At 40.4% G+C, this 22,983-nt stretch overlaps 2 protein-coding genes across 3 annotated transcripts; one reads left to right on the top strand and one right to left on the bottom strand.

The window, feature by feature from the left end:
- Positions 1 to 8,694: 8,694 nt before the first annotated feature.
- dctn4 (dynactin 4) lies at positions 8,695 to 18,081 on the bottom strand. The gene is made up of 13 exons (XM_046405275.1): positions 17,885 to 18,081; positions 17,018 to 17,088; positions 16,699 to 16,877; positions 16,465 to 16,508; positions 15,950 to 16,057; positions 14,580 to 14,653; positions 13,621 to 13,733; positions 13,419 to 13,528; positions 13,244 to 13,317; positions 12,730 to 12,784; positions 12,186 to 12,293; positions 10,130 to 10,227; positions 8,695 to 10,042 (listed from the first exon to the last, which is right to left on the bottom strand). The coding sequence occupies exons 1-13, from the start codon at positions 18,017 to 18,019 to the stop codon at positions 9,823 to 9,825; spliced, it is 1,389 nt and encodes a 462-aa protein (XP_046261231.1). The 5' UTR covers positions 18,020 to 18,081; the 3' UTR covers positions 8,695 to 9,822.
- gpx3 (glutathione peroxidase 3) lies at positions 17,680 to 22,922 on the top strand. Of its 2 annotated transcripts, none has more exons than XM_046405277.1 (6): positions 17,680 to 17,729; positions 19,535 to 19,748; positions 21,092 to 21,239; positions 21,332 to 21,449; positions 21,966 to 22,065; positions 22,419 to 22,922. In XM_046405277.1, exons 1-6 carry the CDS (start codon positions 17,695 to 17,697, stop codon positions 22,638 to 22,640), a joined length of 837 nt encoding a protein of 278 aa, XP_046261233.1. In that variant the 5' UTR covers positions 17,680 to 17,694; the 3' UTR covers positions 22,641 to 22,922. The 2 variants fall into 2 exon arrangements, with proteins under 2 accessions (XP_046261233.1, XP_046261232.1); XM_046405276.1 differs by having other exon boundaries at positions 21,089 to 21,239.
- Positions 22,923 to 22,983: the final 61 nt, after the last annotated feature.

Here is a 22,983-nt window from a genome sequence, read left to right as displayed (position 1 = left end):
GCAGGGTTGAGTCAAGGTGAAGGATGAAAGTATGACACTTATTGGAATTGGACAGGATAGGGAGAGGGTGTGTGGGTTGACACCCGGATGACAGACTGTGGGTGTGTGTGTAGAGAAATAGCATGAGGATATGGTGGCTGGATGACAGAGAGGCAATAGGTGGGTGTTAGGTGTGATAGCGGCACTTTCCCTGTCGTTTCCTGGCCACCTGTTTGCCAGCTAGCATGAATTGGAAAGTCCTGTGCTTCTTCACCTAGAGCATCCTTTGCAACACCCTTTCCTCCCCCTCCTTCCCCTCCTCCCCGCGCAGAGCAGACTAGCACAGACAAGGTCAGACTCCATTTGAGAAAAACAGTAACCCAGTAGTCACTCCGCCAAACATTTCCTGAGAAACGGTAAGAGATTTGAATGATGTGTGGGCTGTATTCTCAGACATTCGGCTGAGTCCAGCACAGACCATAAATAGTTGAGGAATGAATGCTGAGGAACTCACTAGGAGAGGAGAGGAAGTTTAAAAGAAGTTCAGGAGTACAACAAAAATCGCAGCTGGATGCTCATGAGGACAAGCAAATTCAAATGTCCTTGCTGTTTTAAAGGAATGATTTGGTTTGAGAAATATTGAGTTATATGGGAAGACTGATGCCTTTGTTTTTATCTGTTGTGGAAACCACAGGCTTAGCTTAGCATAGAGTCGTAAAACAGCTAGTCTGGCTTTGCCGAAGATAACAAAATCTCCTTAAAACCAAAATGTAGAAACAAAGGTTTTTAGTTATGTCTAAGACTGTTTGTACCTTCCCTAAAAGTAGTCATTATGCAGAATGTCCCATTTCATTATTACATTATAGTTTTTGATGCACATCTCTTTATTTCTGCAGTTAGTAAAGGCGGGGCTAACCTTGGTGTTTCCCCACTGAATAAATCAACCTTTAGCAATTCATCATTCTGTCGTTTCCATTTTGTATTATGTTATTTGAAATTGCAAAGTAACTAGTGGGAAACTGAGAAGCAACACAACAATGTTATTATTGTCTGTAGAATCAAAGAAAGGTTAGGATAATTTCTTCTGGGATCAAATCCAAACCAGCATTCTACTTCCTAAATCTGAGTCAGTAACCATCGTGTGTACTTTCCAATGGCAAGTCTAATTACTGGCTGCAGCCAAGGTTAACTGACAGTTTGGGTTCTACCATATTTCCCCTCATAAACCTTTAGTAATGTAAGGCAACACCACACAACCCATTAAAACAAGTGGAGAAAAAGTATGTGACAAATACCTCTTTTTGCAGAAACTGCATACCCATAGTTTGCAGAGGTTGAACAACACATTCAAAGAAATGGGTTCAGCTCAGGTTATTTGACTACAAAGCTCATTCATATTACACTACAAGGCATTGCCACTCTGTAAAAATATTTTTCTGTAGAACAATTGAACAACTCATCACATATTGACATAACAACCATGTAAGTTGTGAGAGTATCCCCGGAGACACACCCAAATATAAACAGCCTGAAATACATGCCCGCCAATCGGGCCAGGAGCAGCCATCTGGGCCTATCCAGTTACAGTGCTGAATAAGAAAATGCGAAAATAAATAGCCAGCAGTACCAACTTCCTGTTCACGCTGACTCAAGAAAACCTTCTACTCCTGTTCCAGCCCACAGGTGATCCAGCCTGTGTAAAAGAACACTAATAAATTCCCCACCACAGCCCCTGAGGTGTCTGGGATTTGGGGGTCTTGATTGAGGAGATGTTTGACCTTCTGGTTGGAGTTGTCTGCCTCTAGAGGGCTGTTTAAAGTGCTAAAAAGCTGCGCCTGGGTTTCAGTTTCGTGACCCACTTAAAGGCTATGTGCTGGCATATGTGCCCGAAAGGTTTCTCAGCTGGCAGCAAACCTGGTTTGCTCAACTCCTGGTCTGCCAAACTCACAAGCTTAGCAACGGCTCCCTTATTTTTACTCCCCTCTAATTAGGGGCTGGTCGACCAGGAAGAGAGGAAAATAGGAGGGATGAACAAATGGAAAGATGGCCGCAGAAAAAAGGAAAGAAGAAGAAAGTAAAGATGTCACTAAAAGCTGTGAAGAAGAGGGAGAAAATGAAAAGATGTGAACTGAGAGAGTAGGGAGATGTAGATGTTTTTTAGTCTGCGCGCAGAAGGAGAAGGAATGCTTTGTTTTCATGAGGTCATGTTATGATAACCTTCAGCATGAAAATATTTATGAACTCAGTGAAGTTAGGAAAAAAGGCCCTTAATAACAGATCGTGCTGGATGTTTGCCGGCATAAGTTCCTGTTAACCATGTTGTGCAAGCTACACCAGCGAAATTCATTGCAGTCCCAAGGCTTACACCCACATGTTGTTTGACTCGTACTCATTTTAATTACTGTTTCAACAGCAACCCAAAATTCTCTATGCGACTCTCTAATCTGTATGAAACTATGCCTCAAAGGTGGTCCTTCTTTGAACACAGGTTTTGTAGCACTGAACAGAGCAATGTTGAGTCAGTGGGGAATGTGTTGTTCTTGCTTAAGGGTGAACAAGGTCAAGTACTAGGAGGTCAAGCTCATCCATCCTCTGGCAAATGGAAGGATGTCAGGGATGTGTTACCACGGCATGACCTGGAGTGCAGTCTTGTATCTGTAGCTGTGGGTGAGCTGCTGTGCAGTAAGCACAGATTTTCCCTCTCATAGCCCCGTTGATGCTTATATTTTTGTGGCATATTTAGTGTCTTGTTTAAACACAAATGATAGTTTACTGCTGCAGAGACATCTGCAGTCCCTGTTGCACAGCCTCAACCATTACCAGAGGATGTTGCACAGGAAAGGAGTGACAGATGCATCAGATTGGTCCCAGACCAAAATATTCCCCTCCTTTGAAGACATATTTTCTTCCCTCAGGATCCCTCTCTCCAACCCCGTCCTCGATCTTCATTATTCTCTGTTTCTTTGACCTTCTTCCACCCTGCAGCCAGACCAGGCTACTTCTACTGTACTGCAATAGCACTGCACTGAAACCAGATTTTTATTAAGTTTTCTATCTATCTATCTATCTTATTATTATCTTCTATATCTATCTCAGTTAAGTGATTAATTGAATTATTACCTGACTGTTTCTTGTTTTCATTGTCTACATTACACATTCTCCCACCAAGTCTTGACAAAACAAATTTATCAAATCACACTCAACAGATGTGAAGATGGGGGTGGGGGGTTTAAGGGGATCTTAGATAAGGTCCTTGTGGTTCACTGAAGTGAAATTCTTCCCTCCGCCAAACACAGCGGATTGGCAACAAGATTATCTTTCCTGCATAGGCAGGAAATCAGATCTGGGAGTCCAATCAACAGGAAATTAAAGAGAACAACATGGTTTAGACAGACCCCAGTCTACCCTGATCCTCCCAGCAGCAACTTCAACCAGTGACGAGGCGATGCTGGAGGATGTCCTGACAGTGAGACTAGTCTGTAGATAAACAGCAGGTCATAGACAACAGACGTCCTTCTGTAAATAATAAATGTTTGGAAATTTCTACTTCAGCATGAGTGAATGCACTCTCAATTCTTTTGTCAAGCTTACCAGACCTCATTTCATTTACTGACCATCTCTGTTTCTGTTTTTGAACAGGCTCAGTTAACACAACCTCTTTTACACAAGCTCAAAATGCAAGGGGTCTACCCAATCAGACACCAATCTGCCCCACATGGAAAATTTCAGCTCAAATCTGCATTGGAGAGGACACCCACAAACTTTGACACAAAATGTGATTTTACATACATAATTAGCCTTCCCTCATCACATAAACTGTATATCATCATGATATCATTATATGTCCTTTTTTATTGTTTTAGCAGGAATGGCAAAGTATAATCTGCCTTAAATTCCTGGAGCATGACTGAAATTTGTAACGTAGCCCTCTGTTCTCTGCCGACAGTCCCTGTGGGATCCTCAGTCTGACTCTGTTTCCACAGCTGAACTTGAGTATGTGAGACTCTTTTACAGATGATGTTCTCATTAATTCAGTGGGAGCAGGTTTAGAGTAAGTAGGGCCACATGGAAATCAAGATCACCTTGGGCATAAAGATAATAAATGCTGAATCAAAATACAACCACCTACCCATACAGGGAATTTAATGAAACCTCTCAGTACAAATGAATTTGGCATACCACACAGTGCACACAAACACATGATTATGGTCACTTCACAGGAGATTTTTTACAATATTACATTTACACCATACTGTTTTCTTTAATGTAGTTACATAAGATGCCTGCCCTCACTGGGCATAGGCATATTAGTTGCACATGCTGTGATGATGCTTATGAATTCTAAAAAGAACACAAGCAAACATTTGGGGGAAAAAAAAAACTGAGAAAAAATAAACAACTTTCTGTAACAGGATTTTTCTTCATTCTTTTAATCAGCTGGTGATCTAATGTATTTTGAGATCCATTGGGGAGTCCCGATCCCCATGATGAGAAGTTCTGCTTTAAACAATAGAAACATATTATATGTACTGTAGCCTACCTCTTATGAGCAAAACATATAAATCCGTGATCATGCAAGTAAAAACACTCACTGTACGCAGATATATTTTATTGAATTTCCCTCGGGATCAATAAAGTATCTATCTATCTATATAAAAGCTTTAAATCTGTTGCTGTTTACTCTCAATATGGCAGACTCAAGGTTCCATCTGCACAGGGTTTTCATTGTCCTCCAGGTTTTCATAGGCCTCCTCAGCCTGTGCAATGTGCCACTGATAGAGTTTACAGCAAATCCCCATCTACAGTTTGACATTTCATATTCCTGCCCTGTAAATCCAATGAAACCCTCATTGATTCCCCACACTGATTTAACTTAACCTCTCCTGGCTGAAACACAGCACTGCTCGGGGATGGGAACTTGTGTGTGTATATGCTGGATGTGGATATGCGGTATTTGTGGTGTGGTGGTAGGTCACGTTGGCCTGGGCTTCTGTGGGTTTGGCAGTTCACCCTGAGATGGCTGTACAGTCAAAAACAGCCACCTCTGTCTTCAGCTGCGAGAACCCTATCAGCAAGACCTAATGGGGCTTAGCTTCCCAAGAAGCCTCCAGCTATACAACCACAATGACACAACAACAGTGCTTCTACTATAGCTGTTGTCCTAATTGAAATCCTTTATTTATTGAACTTGCATTGTTGCTGGCGTGTGGCTGAATTTCTTTGGGGTATGTAATTCATTTTGGCAATTAATGAACTTCGGGTGGATCTTTGTAAACCACAGAGGATTCTGTGCTTGAAGTAAGATCTTTGGGGCAGGTGCAGAGATGCATGACTCTTTTCTATAAATGTCAGGGGAACTCAAGCTCTGCTCTGTTTGCTGATATGAGTAAATAAATGACACAAGTGTCATTAGTGTTCCAGGATGAAATGTCCTATGACTTGAATTAAATGTCTGTACAAAGAGATGCAAAGCTTTCTGGTAAATTCAGGCCTAAGTCTGACTGTGGTAGCACACACAAGCTGTGACACACAGTTAGTGTCGTCACAGCTTAGCACACAAGAGTGTACTTGATAGTGAAAACTTTATTAAATTTGGGAAAATAGGCTACACCTATTTGCTGAGTTAAAAATGAAGTTCTAGCCACCAACCACGTAACTTAGCATAAAGTATCTATCTATCTAAAGACTGGAGAGTGGGGGAAACAGCTTCACTCAGTCCAAAACTTTAAACAAACCCACACATCTAAATATCACTAATTAGCAAGTTATGTCGTGTTTGTTTAATCCGTAATTTAAGTTGTTTTGCTGTTTCCCCTGCCTTCCAATCTTTATGCTAGGCTAAGTTAATTGACTGCTGGCTCTTACAGAAAAAAGCTAATTAGCATATTCTGGGACAAAAGCCATAAGGGATAAGTTAAAAAACATAACCGGTTATCTAGCAGCAGATTCTTCTTTCAAAGTGTTTTTGCAATATCTCCTTGTTGACCAACATGACAAAAGGTCTATTGAAATAACATATATATATATATATATATATATATATGTATTATATATAATTTATTTTACCTCTACACTCTTTTGTAACTGTTTTTGCACACTCTTTGCTTTTTGCACTCCTCTTCTGTCCTTGTGAGCTGCCACAACAGGTGAATTTCCCCACTGCGGGATCAATAAAGTTCATCTTATCTTATCTTATATATATATATATATATATACAACATTTCCACAACCACTACATTCTTATTTTTCTCTGAAGAAATATTAAACATTAGCTTCGCAGTTGGCAAACACATTATCTCTACAGGCAGTCAGAAGACATCTGTTGGATCACAAAAAATAACTTTGATGGTATAAAAATAGCATTTTGATCTTTCATCTAAAGTTTTGAAAGGACCACTTTGTGACCAAATAACAGAGTAACATCTGAGTAGCATCTGGTCAAAAATAGGGCTATCCAAATTGTGAAAATATTCTTTTAAAGGGTATTACTTTCTCCACTAAACTACACTAATCTTGTGGCTTTTGTGGTTCCCATGTGGCCCAAATCGGTGGCCCTGGCCTTAGCTCAGGGTGCTGCCACACATGTGCCCCTACACACAAAATGCACCCGGTGAGCAATTGAGCAAACAATAAATGAAAGCACAAAGCACAGGCCTGTAATCTCTGACGGGGGCTCAGAGGGGGTGTTGAGGGTCAGCTGCTTTCTCAGAGCGATCTTTTTCAACTCGGCATCCAAAGTCAACATTCCAACTAACCTACAGCTATTAGAATGTAGACTGAGAATAAAAGCAAGAGGAAATGGAGGGTGATGGAGAGAAAATGACCCAGAAAAAGTGTATTGTGGAGGGAAGAGATGTTTTTTCTTCCCTGCCTGAAAAGCTAAGGTTTCACAGGTTTGGCGCTCCCAGCTTTGGAAGCCCACGTCTACAGTTAGTCATCTGGGCAGACATCATCAATTACCTCTAATTAACCAGATGATGGTCTGGTGAGCAGAAAATGAAGGAGGCGATTAATCACTCAGGGCACCTCCAGGCTTACTGCTTCACTTAAACAGATGTAAACGACAAGAGCTCAGGGATCGTTTATGCTTTTCTTCCTCATGCTCCAGAAACAGGATATATCCAAACTATATTCCGGTCCACAAGCAGGAGAAAACTCCTCTGAAGATTATATTAATAATATCCATCCACCTGACAGCTCTAATAAAGTGTGTATATCTCATGCATGTATAGTACACTCTGTGCAGTTGATCCACGGCAATAACACATTGAGAAACGATAGTCATGCACAAGTCTAGATGCCATGTTTTTATTAGATGGAGAGAATTTATTTTCTCTGTTGTGGAGTAGCTTTTCTCCTCTTTTGCTCGTTTGCGTCACGCTTCCTGTGTGGGTGAGTTACTGGCGGTTTGGACGATGACGTAATTGTGGAAAGGTCCTTCATATAGTCAATCTTGTAATTCAGTGAGGAATTTTTGATCTGGTCAAGGCTGGCCGGGTCTGTCTTTATAAATAAAGATGTTAGTCTTTAAAAAGGAGGGGGATATGAAAATCTTTTAGTAAGCTACTTACTTACTCAACACTGCTTGAACACCCTGATATTAATTTCTAATCCCCAGCATACGGTCACAGGTCAAATTTCTGTGCTGTTTACAGAATGAGGTTCTACAAATAAGAACACGCTGATGCTGAGCATGAAATAATTTGAGTCTTGATCCAGGAAAATATTATCCTGACCAGAAGAATCCACAATTTTTCTTCCAGACGGTGTTTTTGGGCATCATTCAAGGTCTGCACATGAGTCAGTCATAAGGTTTATGCATAAATCTCCGGCGCCGTATGCAATTTTCAGTCACAGTCTTCTCTGCTCAATTTAAATTATGACGATGATGTATATGCAAGTTTAGTCGAGCAGGTGTTCATATTTTTTCCTAAAATATGATATTCCCAGCAGGAAGACAACCTCCCAGAAAGTGCAGGTACTGTACACCACTGCTGTGCACAGCCACTGCTATCAACAGCTGTGCTTGAAGTGGGAGTCTGTTTCAGTGGCAAGGACTCGCTTCATGGGTGCTTTATTACCTCATCTTCAGGAGTGATTTATGGCTCTCACACAAGCCACTCTTCTGGGCTGTTTATATCTGCTGAAGATAAATGAAAATCATGCCTTTATTACCCTAACAAAGTGGGTCTGTTTACACAACAGATGGGCCTCTGGATAGCTGCAACAGGGCTCTACACACATACATACACAAACTGTCCCATGTGTGCAGAGCATCACCGGACCGATATGTGTCAGCTACAGAACAGTATCTGTTAGAATATAAATTCCATTACTGCACTCCTACTGTTGACGAGACATTTTATCCTCATGACTCATATCCTGAAAAAGAAAAAAAAAAACATCCAACTTCGCTTGGATTGTTAAAATGTTTCAGGCTGGAACAGAGCGCCTTTTACCTTCTCACATTACTGTAATCAGAAGTACTGTTTCAGCTTGTAGGGTCATTCAAGATCACTCAAAAGTATGCATGTCCCTGTATGCTCTCTATCTATATCTTCTCCAAGCTCTTTCCCATGAAACTGCTAAGAACCGTTTGCTTGCAGTGCCACCCAGTGGTGAGTATGAGTACAGCCAGCACAGTTCGACTGCCATCATGCGATTATGAATTTAAAAGATCATGCTAGTCCCAAACAACAACAAAGTCATGAAGCATTTTACAGTATCACATTTGTTTATTAGCGGGTACAGAGAATTAACTGTGTTTGTTGGAAGGCTCTGTTTAACTAACACACCAGACCAAACATGACAGCAGCTTAGGATATAGGAGGTCAGTGAATTCTACAAAACATTTTTAAATCAGAAAAAAAATTAGTGTCTGAATACATTTAATACATCCTCTCCATAGTTCCAGTGAAGGTTCGACTTCAGACTTTAGCAAAATTGCAGGCCTGAAGCACCTTCAGCCCAAGAAGATCCTTTCTGGTAAGAAAACAGTACAGGAGCAGTAATTGTGTTATGGGATATTTACTATAGTTGAAACATGCGAGCTAATACAATTCCACTGTTGCAGGAAAGGATGCCGACAAAGATACGTGAGCTCAAAGCGTGGAGGTGTGTGCTGCATGGCTGGGATTCGTTCGCAAATATAATCTGCTCATCGATTTCACTCATTTATTCTCTACCATTCTGACAGTGTTGCTGTATTAAACAATCTCTCATCTCTAAACATAAACTAACATTTTTCTACGCGCATTAAAGATATTTTACAGAAAGAAAAAAAAAAACAAAAAAGCCATACATAACAGATTTAATAGGACAACATACTGAGTGTAGAGACAGAGGCCAGGTAGTTACAATTGCTTTGCCATTTAAGAAAATACTTTATGTATAACCATGAAATCCATTTTCACATTCCAGCAACAGAAAACAAATTGAACAAAGCAAAACCTAACATTTTTTGCAAATAAGTAATTATATGTATATATCTGTTTCTCCTAACCTCACGCTGACAGTGCTTTTCTACTGATAGATACCATAGTGTTTAAGGATGATGGTATTGGTAAAATACAGTATATTGTCATGTTTTGGTTATAAATTTAGTTACACTTGATGAACTTATCAGGTAGTCTATCAGCCATGTTTTTGTGTTTTTACTGTATGTTCGGCAACATATCTGATGATGGAACTAAACCTTAAAAAAAAAAAAAAGCAGATCTCAAATACTTCTTAAATATCAATAAGCACAATCAGAAATCATTTGGAAATGAAATTAATCCCACAGTTTACAGAATGCAGTTCAAAGAACACTAAGATTGACTGATGGTTGCAGATGATTCACTTTCACGGAGCCAGTGGTCCCAGTCTCAGCTCCACGTGGTGCGTGAGCCAAATGGCCTCCGGGATGGTTTCAGCACCCTCCTCGCTTGGCCTGATGGGAGCCGCGAGGTTGCGGAAGTCATGTCGAATCTTAAATGAAACCACGACATCTGCATCCTCTTCTTTCTGAGGGATCACTTTGATGAAGAAACCAATCTTGTTGGATTTCCTGAAGGCAACAACACTGAAAAAGAGAAAGGGATCAGGTTAAGAGTTACCTCACGCTATTAATTCTTTGTGTACAAGTATGTGTGTCTGCGTTTCGACTTACTCTGGGTCATCCTGAAAGTCTTGAGGTTCAGCCAATTCATCATACTCAGCAGCAGCATCCTTTCCTGCCAAGACCAGTTCCTTGGTGGGTACTATAACCTAAAAAAAAAAAAAGTTCCAACATTCAATAACTGTATGAGCCAACATATACTTTAAATGTCATTATTTCTGTTTTCAAGCGCGCCGATGTCAATTTATTTGTTAGAAAATAAATTCTGAAAACCTCCCTCAACTAAATAATGTCTTTTTCTATTGCTACTTCACTTGGATATCTGATGTATGTGCACAATCAGATAATTACAATTTTAAAAGAAGGGTACATGAATGAACAAGTGTATGGCAATTTACAAAAGACAAGAAATAAACTGCCGTAATTTCCGAACTATAAGCCGCTACTTTTTTTCCCCACACGCTTTGAACCCTGCGGCTTAAACAATGACGCGGCTAATTTATGGATTTTACCTTGAGACGAAAGTGACATTGAGAGTGACAACGAAAGAGAGACTGACATCGTGGACATCTGTGGCTTACAGACAGTTGTGGCCTATATATGTATAATATATAAGTATAATAAGTATAGAGTATATAAAGTATATAATAAGTAATAATATAAGTTTTTTTGGGTTTTTTTTCCTTTTCAAATTTAGTGGATGCAGCTTATATTCAGGTGTGCTCAATAGTCTGGAAATTACGGTATTAGGTTACAGTCATAATACAGACCCAAAAGAGCACTGACCAAACTGCCATTTTAAGAGGCCTGTCTGAATTTTTCTAAAGGCACCACTTGCAGCTCTTTCAGGTGGTGCTGCACCTTGCCAGTTTTAGATGAGCATGTACACCCAACTACGACTTGACAATGACAGATTTACGTTTGAGCAGCTCAGTCATATTTGTGCCCCCTGAATGGCAAATAGAAGCGCGATCACATTTACAAGTAAAATGAATGTACTGTACCGTCATCAGCAAGTTTTCACAATGTTCAGGTGAAACGCATAATATGTACAAGGTGAGCGGAGTCATCCTTGGAAAGAGCTGGTTAATGAAATCAACCAGGCACAGTTGGGTTGCTGTGCTTTGCTCTGCCCTCCAGGTGTTTGAATATCAGATCAAGCAGAATGACAGGACTGCACATTCTGTTTGGTCTCAATGTGAACAGAAATCAGTCATGAATATGCTCTGCTTTGGCCAGGAGCTCTTCCTTACCCAGCCTGGCCCATGACTTCATCACTAAAAAGGCCAAGACAAACAGCCTGTAGTCACCGAGAGGCTCACAGCGGCTGCTGGCAGCAGGCAGCCCAACAGACCATTTACCACAGGAACACGGCACTCTTAGCTGCATGCATGACAGCTGACAGATGGAGGTAAAATGGGACACAACTGTTCTGCTCGACATGATGACAAGGCTAGCTATTCCATAAGGAACAGGCAGTATGAAATAGCTGAACTCTCTGAAGCAGGTTTGCAAGATTGTAGCAATAATAACAACTGGTTACAACTGCCACAATCTGTGACTGGACCTGTATTTAAGTCATGATGCCCCTTGCAGCAGTTAAAGCTCCATTCATTGATGTTTTGGACACCACGTGAGGCACAAGTACTCAAAACAAACCGGCCTGACATATCATTACCTTACAAAATGGTTTCAGTAAAACCACTGTGTATCCAACAACAATAAAATTCCACTGAAATGTTTTGGACCAATCTTCACTGACTTTTCAGCTCAGTCTTAGTCTTTACTAGCTCCAGTGGAAAATACTGGGTTTTTACAGCGACAGGTGATAATTTTCTACAGGTTTATCATGAGAATATACTATTCAGATTCAGTGTTAAAATAAATTAAATATTGACAATTTAAGTTTCAATTGCTAATTACTTAATTACTGTGGCCTGTAAGTAAAGAAAGGTGGAGTTCATGCTGTCGCTGTTTAAATAAAGCAGTCTCAGTGTTTGATCGTAGCTGGGACAGTTATGAGTATTTGTACAAGACCTATTACTTGATACTTTCTATGACTATGGTTTACTTCTAACAAATTAAAGAATGAAATTTAGTTAAATACCTTGGCCGTGCTGTTGATGTCATCAGGATCTTCCCCCTCACAGGCAGCCAGTGTGACATGGGTGATGTTCTCCACTGGGTTGGTGAGGGTCAGCAGCACTTGGCTCTCCTATAAAGATAGGATGGGGAGGGGAAAAAAGACAAAGGTCATACCCAGAATAGCTTTCAAAGCTGACTGGGTTCAGTGATGAGGCAGCACAGTGCAGCTCTGGTCTTTCAAGCACTGACATAAAACATTTAAGATTCAAGATTCAAAGGTATTTACTGTCAATTCACTGTATGTGCTGGACAAACAGGAGAATCGAAATATTGTTCCTCTCTCACCTTAGTACTAATGCCATGCAATTAAAAAAAAAGAGAAAAGATAAAAATATAGCAGTATTAAATAAAAAAACAATATAAACATCTTACGACCAGCTGAGGTTTTACTTAGTTTTTACAGTTTTCTGTTACAGACTCTACTCACTGAAGTTAGGATTATGAACAGAATGAATGAAACATGTAACAGATACATTCAACATGGCAGAACCAGCACACGCACTGACCTTCGTGTACCGGAGATTAGGAATGGACATAATTCTCACTTCAGGGATGTAACTCCTGTGGGAGGAATGAAGAGAACGACAGTCAGTACGCTACAACACTCAAACACACTGATGATATTCAACACAGCTTTCAATCCCGTTCATAAAAAGCTCAGACTTGATTTATGGTGGTAGAAGTTAAAATCATTCACAAACCATGAACTCTATTCTATTCATACAGTATGAACTTCCCCTGAACAGCCGAAGGAGGCAAATGCAGTGTATTTTCTAGGTCATGCATAATTTTGGTTATTTTCCATTTTAAAAAATTGACAAAGCTACTTTTAAGCTACTTTTGCATGAATAATTTCCTGAACATGTGCTTGTAATCGCACAGGGCTAAAATAAAAAACTGGGACCTTAATCTCATTAAACTACATCAGGCTTCAGGCTGATTTCTGTTGCTTAATTAAAAGAAGGTTAACATCATCATGAAAACACATGTTTCAGACAGGATCTGATGACCAATACTCACACTGCCACCAGCTGAATTTTAAACTTGATTGAAGTGGGATTAAACTCTGGCTTACTCAAGTTGTGCTCGCATTTCTGGAGGAGCAAATTAAGAAAATAACATATCAAAGTGTGCATCTACGTGAAAAAAACAGCCTTTTATTGATAATGGAGAGTAAAACCCTAAATGTACTGACCCTGCAGCGCAGTGAGCGCTTCATCAGGAGGTGTTTGTGTCTGGGGTGGAGCTGAGACGCCCCCGCTGGCTGAAAGTCAGGCTGCAGAAGCCGCTGGCGCAGCGTGGTCACTGGGAGGACACGATAAAACTTAATTGTACCTCTATAATCAGACAGACGATAAACATCAGTGTTATGTGGTGAGTTTGTAACAGAATGTTACCCTCTGGTAAGCTGATGGGCCTGGTGTAACAATCTTCAGGCAGGGGTTCTACTTCATCAAGGGCCTGGGCAGGTTCGATAGTGATCTCCTTCTGGTCCTCACCCTCTTTAAGGCTAGTGAAACACACACACACATAATGCTACTATCAACGATCTGACGTATCTCTTATAAAGTTGACATTTAATATAAAATAGTGAGATTTTCTCATGTTTACACCACTCAGAACACAGAGACAGCACCACAAATTTATTAACAGTACAGCTGGTGTGGGAAGCAAATTAACCTACAGATCATCTTACCCTGCCAAAGAGCATTTTCCAACCATAAAGCAAGGGTTTAGATTTATGAAAAGAGGCTTTTGAGGACTCAGTGTCGGTGCCTTCTACAATACTTTGACATGCAAGATTTTAGACGGAACTACTGACTGGCAACGTTTTGAAGCAAACCAAAATTCACAAAACTATTTTCATGGTGTCCTGACCTGCTTTACATTTGTCTTGTGCATCTGAGAGCACATTTGTTAACATAGCAGTTTTGTCAGCCAATAATTAATTTACAGATGTTAAGCAGGGTATTTAAATGCATCCTGGTGGAGAAATTTAAAAACGGTCTTTGCTCAAAACTGTATTACTACAAGGTGACGATGTAACTGGAAAAATAAGGGTGACAAACTGCTCACTGTGATGGATTACACATGCATCTCGAGCCAAGTTTCAAGGCTCTGCAAATTCATTTTCATGGCACACTGAAATTAATGAAACAAGGCTGCTGGCAGGTAAGAAATGAATTTATCTCAGTCACCAATAATTTGTATGAACAAAATGTGTAGTTACTCGGAGCAAAACGGAAAACCAGGGGAGCTATCCTTTAAAATTTATTTACTTCATTAGTTTTGATATGAAAAAGATGTTCCACGTGTGAAGCCACAAGCAGGAGTATATGACAAAAAGAACACTCACGAAAGGCCAGCCAGGTTTGATATGGGCGCTCCAGGCCTCTGCCTCTGCAGTCTGGTTCCAAGGCCATATTTTTCCTGAGTCGGGAGTGGGGAGGACAAGATCAGGCATTCTGTCTACTGAAAAACTGATCTAATCTACAACATTTTTTCTACATGGCTACTTCTATCACAAGGTCTTGAGAACTATGACAACTTTCAAAAACAATACTAGAAAGAAACAATATTATACATTTAAATAAACAATAAACAAACTTAAAACAATTTCATTGGTCTTCTGGTAAAAGACACTAACATGAGCCTTTCTGTCCAGTATGGTAAGGGAGAATCAACTGAGGGTTCAGAATTTAATTAGTTCGAAAATATTTTGATCAAGTTACAGAAAATTCAGCAAAGTCTTCTATTTCCTCTCTACCCCTAAGCGACATAAAAGCTCCCATTGTGTGAATTTCAGACTCATTTACCAAAGGAGACATTCATGTGATCTGTGAGGTCACTCTGTAAAAGACTGGACGGGAGCAGACGTAAAGAAAAAAAAAAAAGACAGCACTACTGTAAAGATGAGACTACCCAAGTTGTGAAAAATACAACTCACCACCACATGAATAGTGTGTTGCTGGGGGGGTAAAAACCAAAATATCAGAGTGCATAAGCAAAGGAAAAAAAGAGAGAACAAAGAACCAGGTGAAACCCAAGCAATTTAAGCAACCATTAGTGGCATTTGGCAACATGCAACAGCAAAAGAAACGCATCAGTGATGGAAAACAACTGCAGGACAATACAGTGCACAAGTGTTTTAAAATGGTACCAATACAAAATAGGAAAGACTGATTTGCATTATTGGCAGGTTAATTATTGTAAAAAATAAAATGCGGGAGGTGTGAACGTGTAAAGAAGCTCAAGAGGCAGAAAGACCATGTCCACACCTGGGAGACTAATTTTGAAAATGCTCCATGTTCTGACAGTCTAAGCTGGTGTTTGCTTTGTTGTTTTCATATGTCAATGAGAATGGACAACTTTTTGAAATCAACATGAAAAAGTTAATGTTTTCACATGTAAACATTTTCAGATTTATCCACCTAAGTATAGACATGGTGTCAAACTAACAAACTATGTCCTTCCAAATACCACTACAGCTGGAAAAGCTAATTATTCCCTTCTGTTTAGGTTAAAGGTTCGCTATTGACATAATATCATCAATAGCACAACTTTGAAGGCAACTTTGGGCAATATTGAGACTGAAGTAGAACTTCTGTATCAAATACATCTCACAAATGTATATGATTATTTAATGTTAGGTTCTTTACCAACAGTACTTATACATGCCATAACAAATTAGACTGGTTTGAACTGGGCACAGGAGGGACTGAGTACCGAGAATGCCAGAGGCATGCACTGTCGTCTCCTGGCCAGCTTCTTCCGGTCTCTCTCCTGCTTCTCCCTGTGCGCCAGCTGCTGGTAATACTCGATCAGCTTGTTGATCTGTTGGGAACAAAGATTTTATCCACAGACTGGTCATCTATACCTCCTGCATATCTAAAAACTAAAGTCATGAAGAATTGAGCCAGAGTAAGCCAAGCTCCACCCGTTATGTACAATACAGTATACAGTGAATTTACATGTATAAACAAGGAATATGATATACTTTAAAGTAACATAATTATAAAGGAAGGCAGGTAAAATCTGTACATCACAAAAATACCAGATCATTTTCTTCAATAACCACTTATGAAAACATGAAAAGGGGACATTTATCATTTGTTGTTTGTCGTGCATTTGTGGCATGAGCAACTAAGCACAGACACACATTGATTCAAAAATAAGTAATGCATCATCAGGAAACATGTGAGCAACTCGAGAGAACTTAAATGTCCACAGGGAACGCTTACCCGCTGAGTATGAGGGTTTTCTGGCTCTTGCCATCCGCCACTGGCTGGAAGTCGAAAAAAATTTAACCAAAACATGACACTTAGAGAGCTTTAAGAAATAAACACGAGGAATAACAGCTTTCTTAATGAATTCATTTGATAAGCACCTGTAAACCTACAAAAGGATACACTATGGCATTTTGGCATTGCTGATGCTTCACACTACAGACAGAAACTGTGAATTTGACAACCCACCGACTGATTTGTCAGCCATTCCCACATCCCTGGAGGTCCAGCGACAAAAGCCGCAGGCTAGATAGTAGGCCTTCTTCATGGCCGTCTTGGTAGGGTCATCAGGCAGAGGAGCCGGGATGTTGGTGGCCCGAGTAGACAGTGTGTGCATGCAGCATGGACAATCGAAACAATTTGCACACCTGTAGTAGAACACAGATAATCAAGTATAAATTAAATGTTTATAATGACATCAATTTGGTGAAGCAAAGAGACCTGACACATTCAAAGTGAGCAATGACCTTCACGAGTGCTGTACTGATATGCAGCACATCAGTCTCACCTGTTCTTTTTAAGTTTAGCCTCTGCAGATGGCATGTTCTCCAGACAGCTTGGACAATAATGGGAGTCCACCTGATCACCAAAAAACACGGGTACAAGAGGAGTCAGTCCAGCTGTCTATACAAATATTGAACTTTATTTTTGCACTGGCTGTCTAAAGGGCGAATTAGCTCAGTGTTGTGATAACAGTGACATATATTAATGCGATTATCACTGACTAATGTTAGCATTTATTTGGTTAATGGGGTAGAACGACGAGTAGGGGAACTTAATGTATTCCCTAAAACAAGATTGATGGATTTTCGTATGCACCGTCAGTAATCACATGTTTACTAAAAAAGAAATCACTGATTAGTAACATTAATCTGAATTTGCGACAATTAACGTTAAATGAAAAAATCAAAGCCAGTCTGGGTGTGGTGTACATAACTGTGGGCCACGTTAGCAAGCTGGATGTTGACTATAAGGACGTTAGCTGGGGTGGTCTAACTTTGTAACAAATAGTTTGTACTTGTCGGATGTGCCGCTCATATTCTTTATGAATAGGCCAGCCGAATACTTTGTCATTAATATCAGTAAACTCAATAGCAAGAGCTTGCTAGCTTGTTTGCCGGACGGTGCCGTGCTCGCCATTACGCATTCTCCAACGGAAGTTAAACGTCACTCGCACCCAATGAGATGAAGAGACCGTTGGCAAGAGCCTTGATTGACAAGTGGGTAAGCCATTCAGTGTGTTAAGTGGTTGCTCTAATCCCGCCTACATGTCAAAACTAGCAACCAGGCTAACAACAAAGTAGACGCTGACTAAATAAAGCTAACAGCTAGCTTGTCAAAACCAGAGGATAAATGAGGAAAAACGTTCACATACCTCGTGAGACACACATTCTAAAGATCGTAGCTCGCTGCAGTAGCGGCAGAAATACAGTTGAGACAAAGGGGCTCTGATCCTCTTCTCTCCGCGAACCAGATAGACGACTCTATCTGGCTGCAGAAGGGACGCCATCTCTAGACACAGCAGGCTAATCGGCGGTCTCACTGACTCTACTGCTCTGTATTATCACCGTTTAGCTGGGAACACAGTGAGCTCAATACTGACCTCGTGTGGTGAACAGTCAAACTGCCAACCCCACACCCATGAACCGATGAATTACTGGGTAAGGGTTGGGGTCACCTAAAAAACTTAAAGAAAATATAATCTAAATCACAAGTTTTACCATAAATACCACAGTTCTAAATATGATGCAGACTTTCATGTGTCTTTTCCCAGGGGCACTATTGTCTCATAATTCATTCATGTCCAGCTAAATTTGTGCCTGTGAGTAAAGTAAAAAGACTACTTACATTTGGGTATAGTTCATGCAGTTCTTAGCCATAAAATGTTCATGCATTTCATTAAACGTCACCATCGCTGCTTCGATAATGTCTTGGGAGTTTGTTCCAATAGTTACTGAAGACTGAACAAATTCATGAATTTAAACTGAACATTGCAGCATTACAGAAATTCTGATTTTCCCACAAAGTGCAAGGAAACATGTGACCCAGTTCCTGCGGCCCAGAAGTTAGTACAATTGAGAACATTACAAAGCAAACACAAGGTGTACAGGGTAAATTATTGCAACTAAACTAAACTAACCTAAGTATTGTAACTAAATAACATAGCCTGTGCATTTTCTGCAGGGTAAGTTATTGTGAAATTCAATTTCCAAGCTTGGCACATTCACTGTGTATTGCAGAGGGACGGAAATAAACACAATGAAATTACTGACCAAATTCAAACACTTCAAACACAAATCATATAAGAAGATCCTTTATTTATCCCCAAAGGGGAAATTCGAGTATCATAAGAACATCCTTCACTTTCTTGTAGAGCCTAGCATAATAATTTTCCCTTGATTCTGATCTTTTAATTTTTTTGCCTTTGTTTGTGTTGCATTATCATGTTGCCTTGCTGCAAAGAGACAGATTTGAACTGAATACCATGTAAAATATAGTCAAAGAGGTGATCTAAAAGCCCTGGAAAGAGGCCTGTCAGCCACCCACGGGGCCTTTGGCCAAGTACCAGTTCACCATGGCAACAGCTGATCCCAGAGAGGAGAAATGATCCATGCCTAAAAACCACCTGACAGTGAACCAGCAGTGTTTCTCTTCTAGGAGGAAAGGTTATTATTTTGTATTCATTAAGATTAAGCCAAATTCACTCACATCTCTTTTAATTATTTCTTATATCATTTGTCTGTGCAGCCTGGTTGAATGCTGTTCACAGTAGGTTAAGCACCAGGCATGCTCAGAGTGAGCCAGCCAACTGTGTTTACTTTATTTTTGGCACATTGCCCTATTTCAGGGAAAGCAAACGCTAAGTGTGCACATTATTTACCTATTTAAAACCTAATAATCATTCGACTTAAGCAAAGTGGATTCTGAAAGCCTGAAGAAATTTACTTTAACCTACCCTGGGTGTTGTGTGTTAATTATTCATTCATTCATTGGTCTTCCACTGTGTGCGCTGTTACGTCAGCAGAGGGCTTAATCACAACCAGCTGTGCGCCCCTCCGCCCCCAGCCACAGCGGGTAAAACTCATCCGGAGGGAGAGGCGGAGACACAGTCACGGAGAGCAGTCACCATGGCGGGGAAGGACGGCATGAAGTGGCCCTTCTTACCGCTGCTGCTGCTCGGTCTGTTGCGACCTTGCACCGCCTGCACGGACTGCGCCGTTGGAGCCCCGTGCATTCAGGTACCTGTTGATATCCACACACAGCACGATCACAGTTATGAGCCCGGATAGATAAATAAGACAGGTGACATCACCGTGTTCTCCAATGATGCATCCCTAAATTAAATCGCGGCATGACGACGTCTGATGTAGGCCTGATTTCTTTCTCTCTTTCTCTTTGCACGTGAACATTTGTTTGTAATCACCTGCTCGTGTTTTTCTTTTTTTTAACCAATCAGGGTTGTGCTTTAGTGTATACAACACATGAGACGGTTGACAAAGTTGGTGCCCTGCTAAATCCACATTTGGGGTTGTCACTTGCATGACTAAGTGTATCAGCCACAGCAAGTATTTTAAACGAGATGATTGTCAGAATTTAAATGCGAGATGTGGTGGACGTTATTTCTGAGTGGGTTTAAAAAAAAAAAAAATAAACAAAATTTAACTGAGCCATGCAGTAGTTGTGGGGTTGGCCCTAAGAGCAATGTTCTCCCACTTTGTTGACACTGGCAGTGATAGTTTGGATCACACAACAGAAGAAACATAAGTAAAGGAAGTGTTGCGGCTGTCCCTTATTTGGTTAAAGGTTGCTGTTCGATTTGGTGGGCTAAACCAGGTTCCATCACTTCTCAGTATGTTAAAAAGGACTTCTTTGTTTTCCCCAGAAAACACCGAAACATCTTGTACCAGCGAGGTGGATGATACCAGCTGCCATATTTCCTCATGTTGAATGTATTTCAGATTTAATTAGGACTTGTGTAGGGCTGCAACTGGCAGTTAATGCTTTTTAATCTGCAGTTTGTCTTCTTTAGTGTGCAAAATGTCTTTCACAATTTCTCAGATGCAACAAAAAGAGAGCTTTAAATGTCTTTTGTCAAACTGGTGTTTTAAAAGCCAATGATGGTTCAGTTTACCATCCTGTGACAAGCAACAAAGCTTCACGTTTGAGAAGCTGGTGCTGGCAAATCTTTCACATTTTTACTTGAAAAAGAATGTCTTTTTTTTATGACCATTTATCAGCATAGTTGTTGTGTTTTTTGTGGGTTTTTTTTTTTTAATGAATGATCTAACATGCATACATTTCTGATGTTTAAGCTGCAGTTTTATTTCCAAGAAAACTGTGGGCGCACCATCTACAGTCACTCATTTGTATGAAGCGAAGGTCAGACCACATCAGAGCATAATACTGGCAAGGATATGCAAATCTAAAAGCAAATAATGGACAGGCTTTGCTGTTTTTATATGTGTGTATCTAGAAAGCATCTCTCGTAAGCAAAATACTACAGTGAAGAAATACTGGGTGGTTGTGTTGGTTGTTGGCCAGTTGAAACGAACAAAATGTTCTTACCTGTCACCCCCAGCGGTGTGAGTCATCCACAGATGGCACCATTTACAAATACAAGGCAATGACTCTCAACGGGAGTCGCACTGTGAACTTCAGTAACTACGCAGGCAAGAGTGTCCTCTTTGTCAATGTGGCCACGTACTGAGGATTCACCTATCAGTATGTGGGTAAGAAGCAGCTCCAAAGACACTTATTTACTTTTTTTTTTTGTTGCAAAATTCTGCACATGGAGTCATTTTACTTTCTTTTCTGTTATCAGAACTGAATGCACTACATGAGGAGATGAAACCTCTTGGACTCACCATTCTCGGCTTTCCATGCAACCAATTTGGGAAACAGGAACCAGGGAAAAAACATGAAATTCTACCTGCTTTGAAGTGAGAAATGCTCCTTTTTTTTTAAAAAAAAAAAATGCAAATCATTATCAGATCAGCAGCCACAATTCACTGAAAACTCTGTGAAGCCATGCAATTAAACATTTCAGTTCAGGGTTAGTTTGTTTGTTTCCCCTCCAGCCTGTAGAAGATTTGAAACCATGAGAACCACCTAAACTTGAGTCCCAGGCTTCTCACAAGACCGCATATATAATGTAATAGTAGAACCTGCAAAGCTGGATGTAGGAGGAATGTGCAATATTGGTCCCAAATCCCATGTCAATCAACATAGCTTCATTTAATTAGGGGAAAGCATCCTTTGGCAATAAGATCAGTTTGTCTGTGACCTCTCAAATGCATGCAGAATTTCTCTCCTGTTCCATCAGTCTTATATCCATAGCAAATCCATTATAATAGGCTGTGGTTTTACTCAGCCTGTGGTGATCTACGACAGCTAGCAAGCCTCAGAGTGCCTCAGAGGCATGTCCGCTGATAAGCTGCCCTCTTTCTGGATTCCAGGCATGTTAGACCCGGCAATGGATTTGTTCCAAACTTCCTGCTGCTTGAGAAAGGCGACGTGAATGGAAAAGACGAGCAGGAGGTTTACACTTTCCTTAAGGTATGTTATGGTCTGTAAAGTGTGATCAGATGGGGGTATTTTATTCTTAATGGTCAGCTTCAGCTACTCAAAAACTTTAAGAAACTCATTACTCAACCATGTGATGAGTGGTGCACCCTTGTTTACTGAATAGTGCATAAATGTGTTCCAACCAGAAAAGAAGCACCCTGTAAAAGGTATTTTTTAAACATAAATGGCTCTAAATAAAGCTTTGTCTTGATGTAGGAGCCACTGAAAAACATTCCCATCTTTCTTGTAATGAATGAAGAGCCATGAGTTGGTGCATTAGTACAAGTTGAGGATTGTTGACAGTGCAGAGACTCATTAATAATCTTGTACTTTGTGCCATGCAGAACTCATGCCCACCAGTTGGAGACAATTTTGGCAACCCCGCTGACAGACTGTTCTGGCAGCCCATGAAGATTAGTGACGTCAAGTGGAACTTTGAAAAGTTTCTGGTGGGACCAGACGGGAAGCCGGTAATGAGGTGGCACCCAAGTGTCAACGTTTCTGTTGTTCGAGATGGCATTCGCAGATACCTGCTCGAACAATACACGCAGGATATTTTTAATTAAAGTCGATTCATCACATGTAGTCATCCAATCAAATAACAAATGAGACGCTAAGATAGAAGGTAATGTTGACAGTTTCTGATCCATGAAGACGGCATGTTGAATGAAGAGGAGGCTTTAAAACGGGAACTCTGTGGAGCCTCTTCAGAGTCTGGGAGTCAGGGCAGCTCTTCAGTGCATTCAGGCTGCCCTGCAGTCCCACAGCATCATGTCATCTTCTAATCTCAGAACCTGTTAGATGTTACTGCCTAAATGTTAATTACTTCCAATAAATCATGGAGAACATACTGTTGTTCTGACCTTTCTTTACAGGAAATGACTGTAATGTTGTGGGTGTTGTGGAAAG

This window comes from Scatophagus argus, chromosome 12, assembly GCF_020382885.2.
Source record: "Scatophagus argus isolate fScaArg1 chromosome 12, fScaArg1.pri, whole genome shotgun sequence".
Classification (NCBI taxonomy): Eukaryota; Metazoa; Chordata; class Actinopteri; family Scatophagidae; genus Scatophagus; species Scatophagus argus.
Note: the sequence above shows the minus strand (reverse complement) of the source record. Positions and strands in the feature narration are given on the sequence as shown.

Excerpts from the sequence above, each read along its gene's own strand:
- dctn4 (XM_046405275.1), bottom strand. The coding sequence starts at position 18,019 with ATGGCGTCCCTTCTGCAGCCAGATAGAGTCGTCTATCTGGTTCGCGGA. Across the intron at positions 16,509-16,698 it reads AATGGCTGACAAATCAGTCG|CCAGTGGCGGATGGCAAGAG; the intron begins GTGGGTTGTCAA and ends TTCGACTTCCAG. Across the intron at positions 16,058-16,464 it reads AAAACCCTCATACTCAGCGG|ATCAACAAGCTGATCGAGTA; the intron begins GTAAGCGTTCCC and ends TGTTCCCAACAG.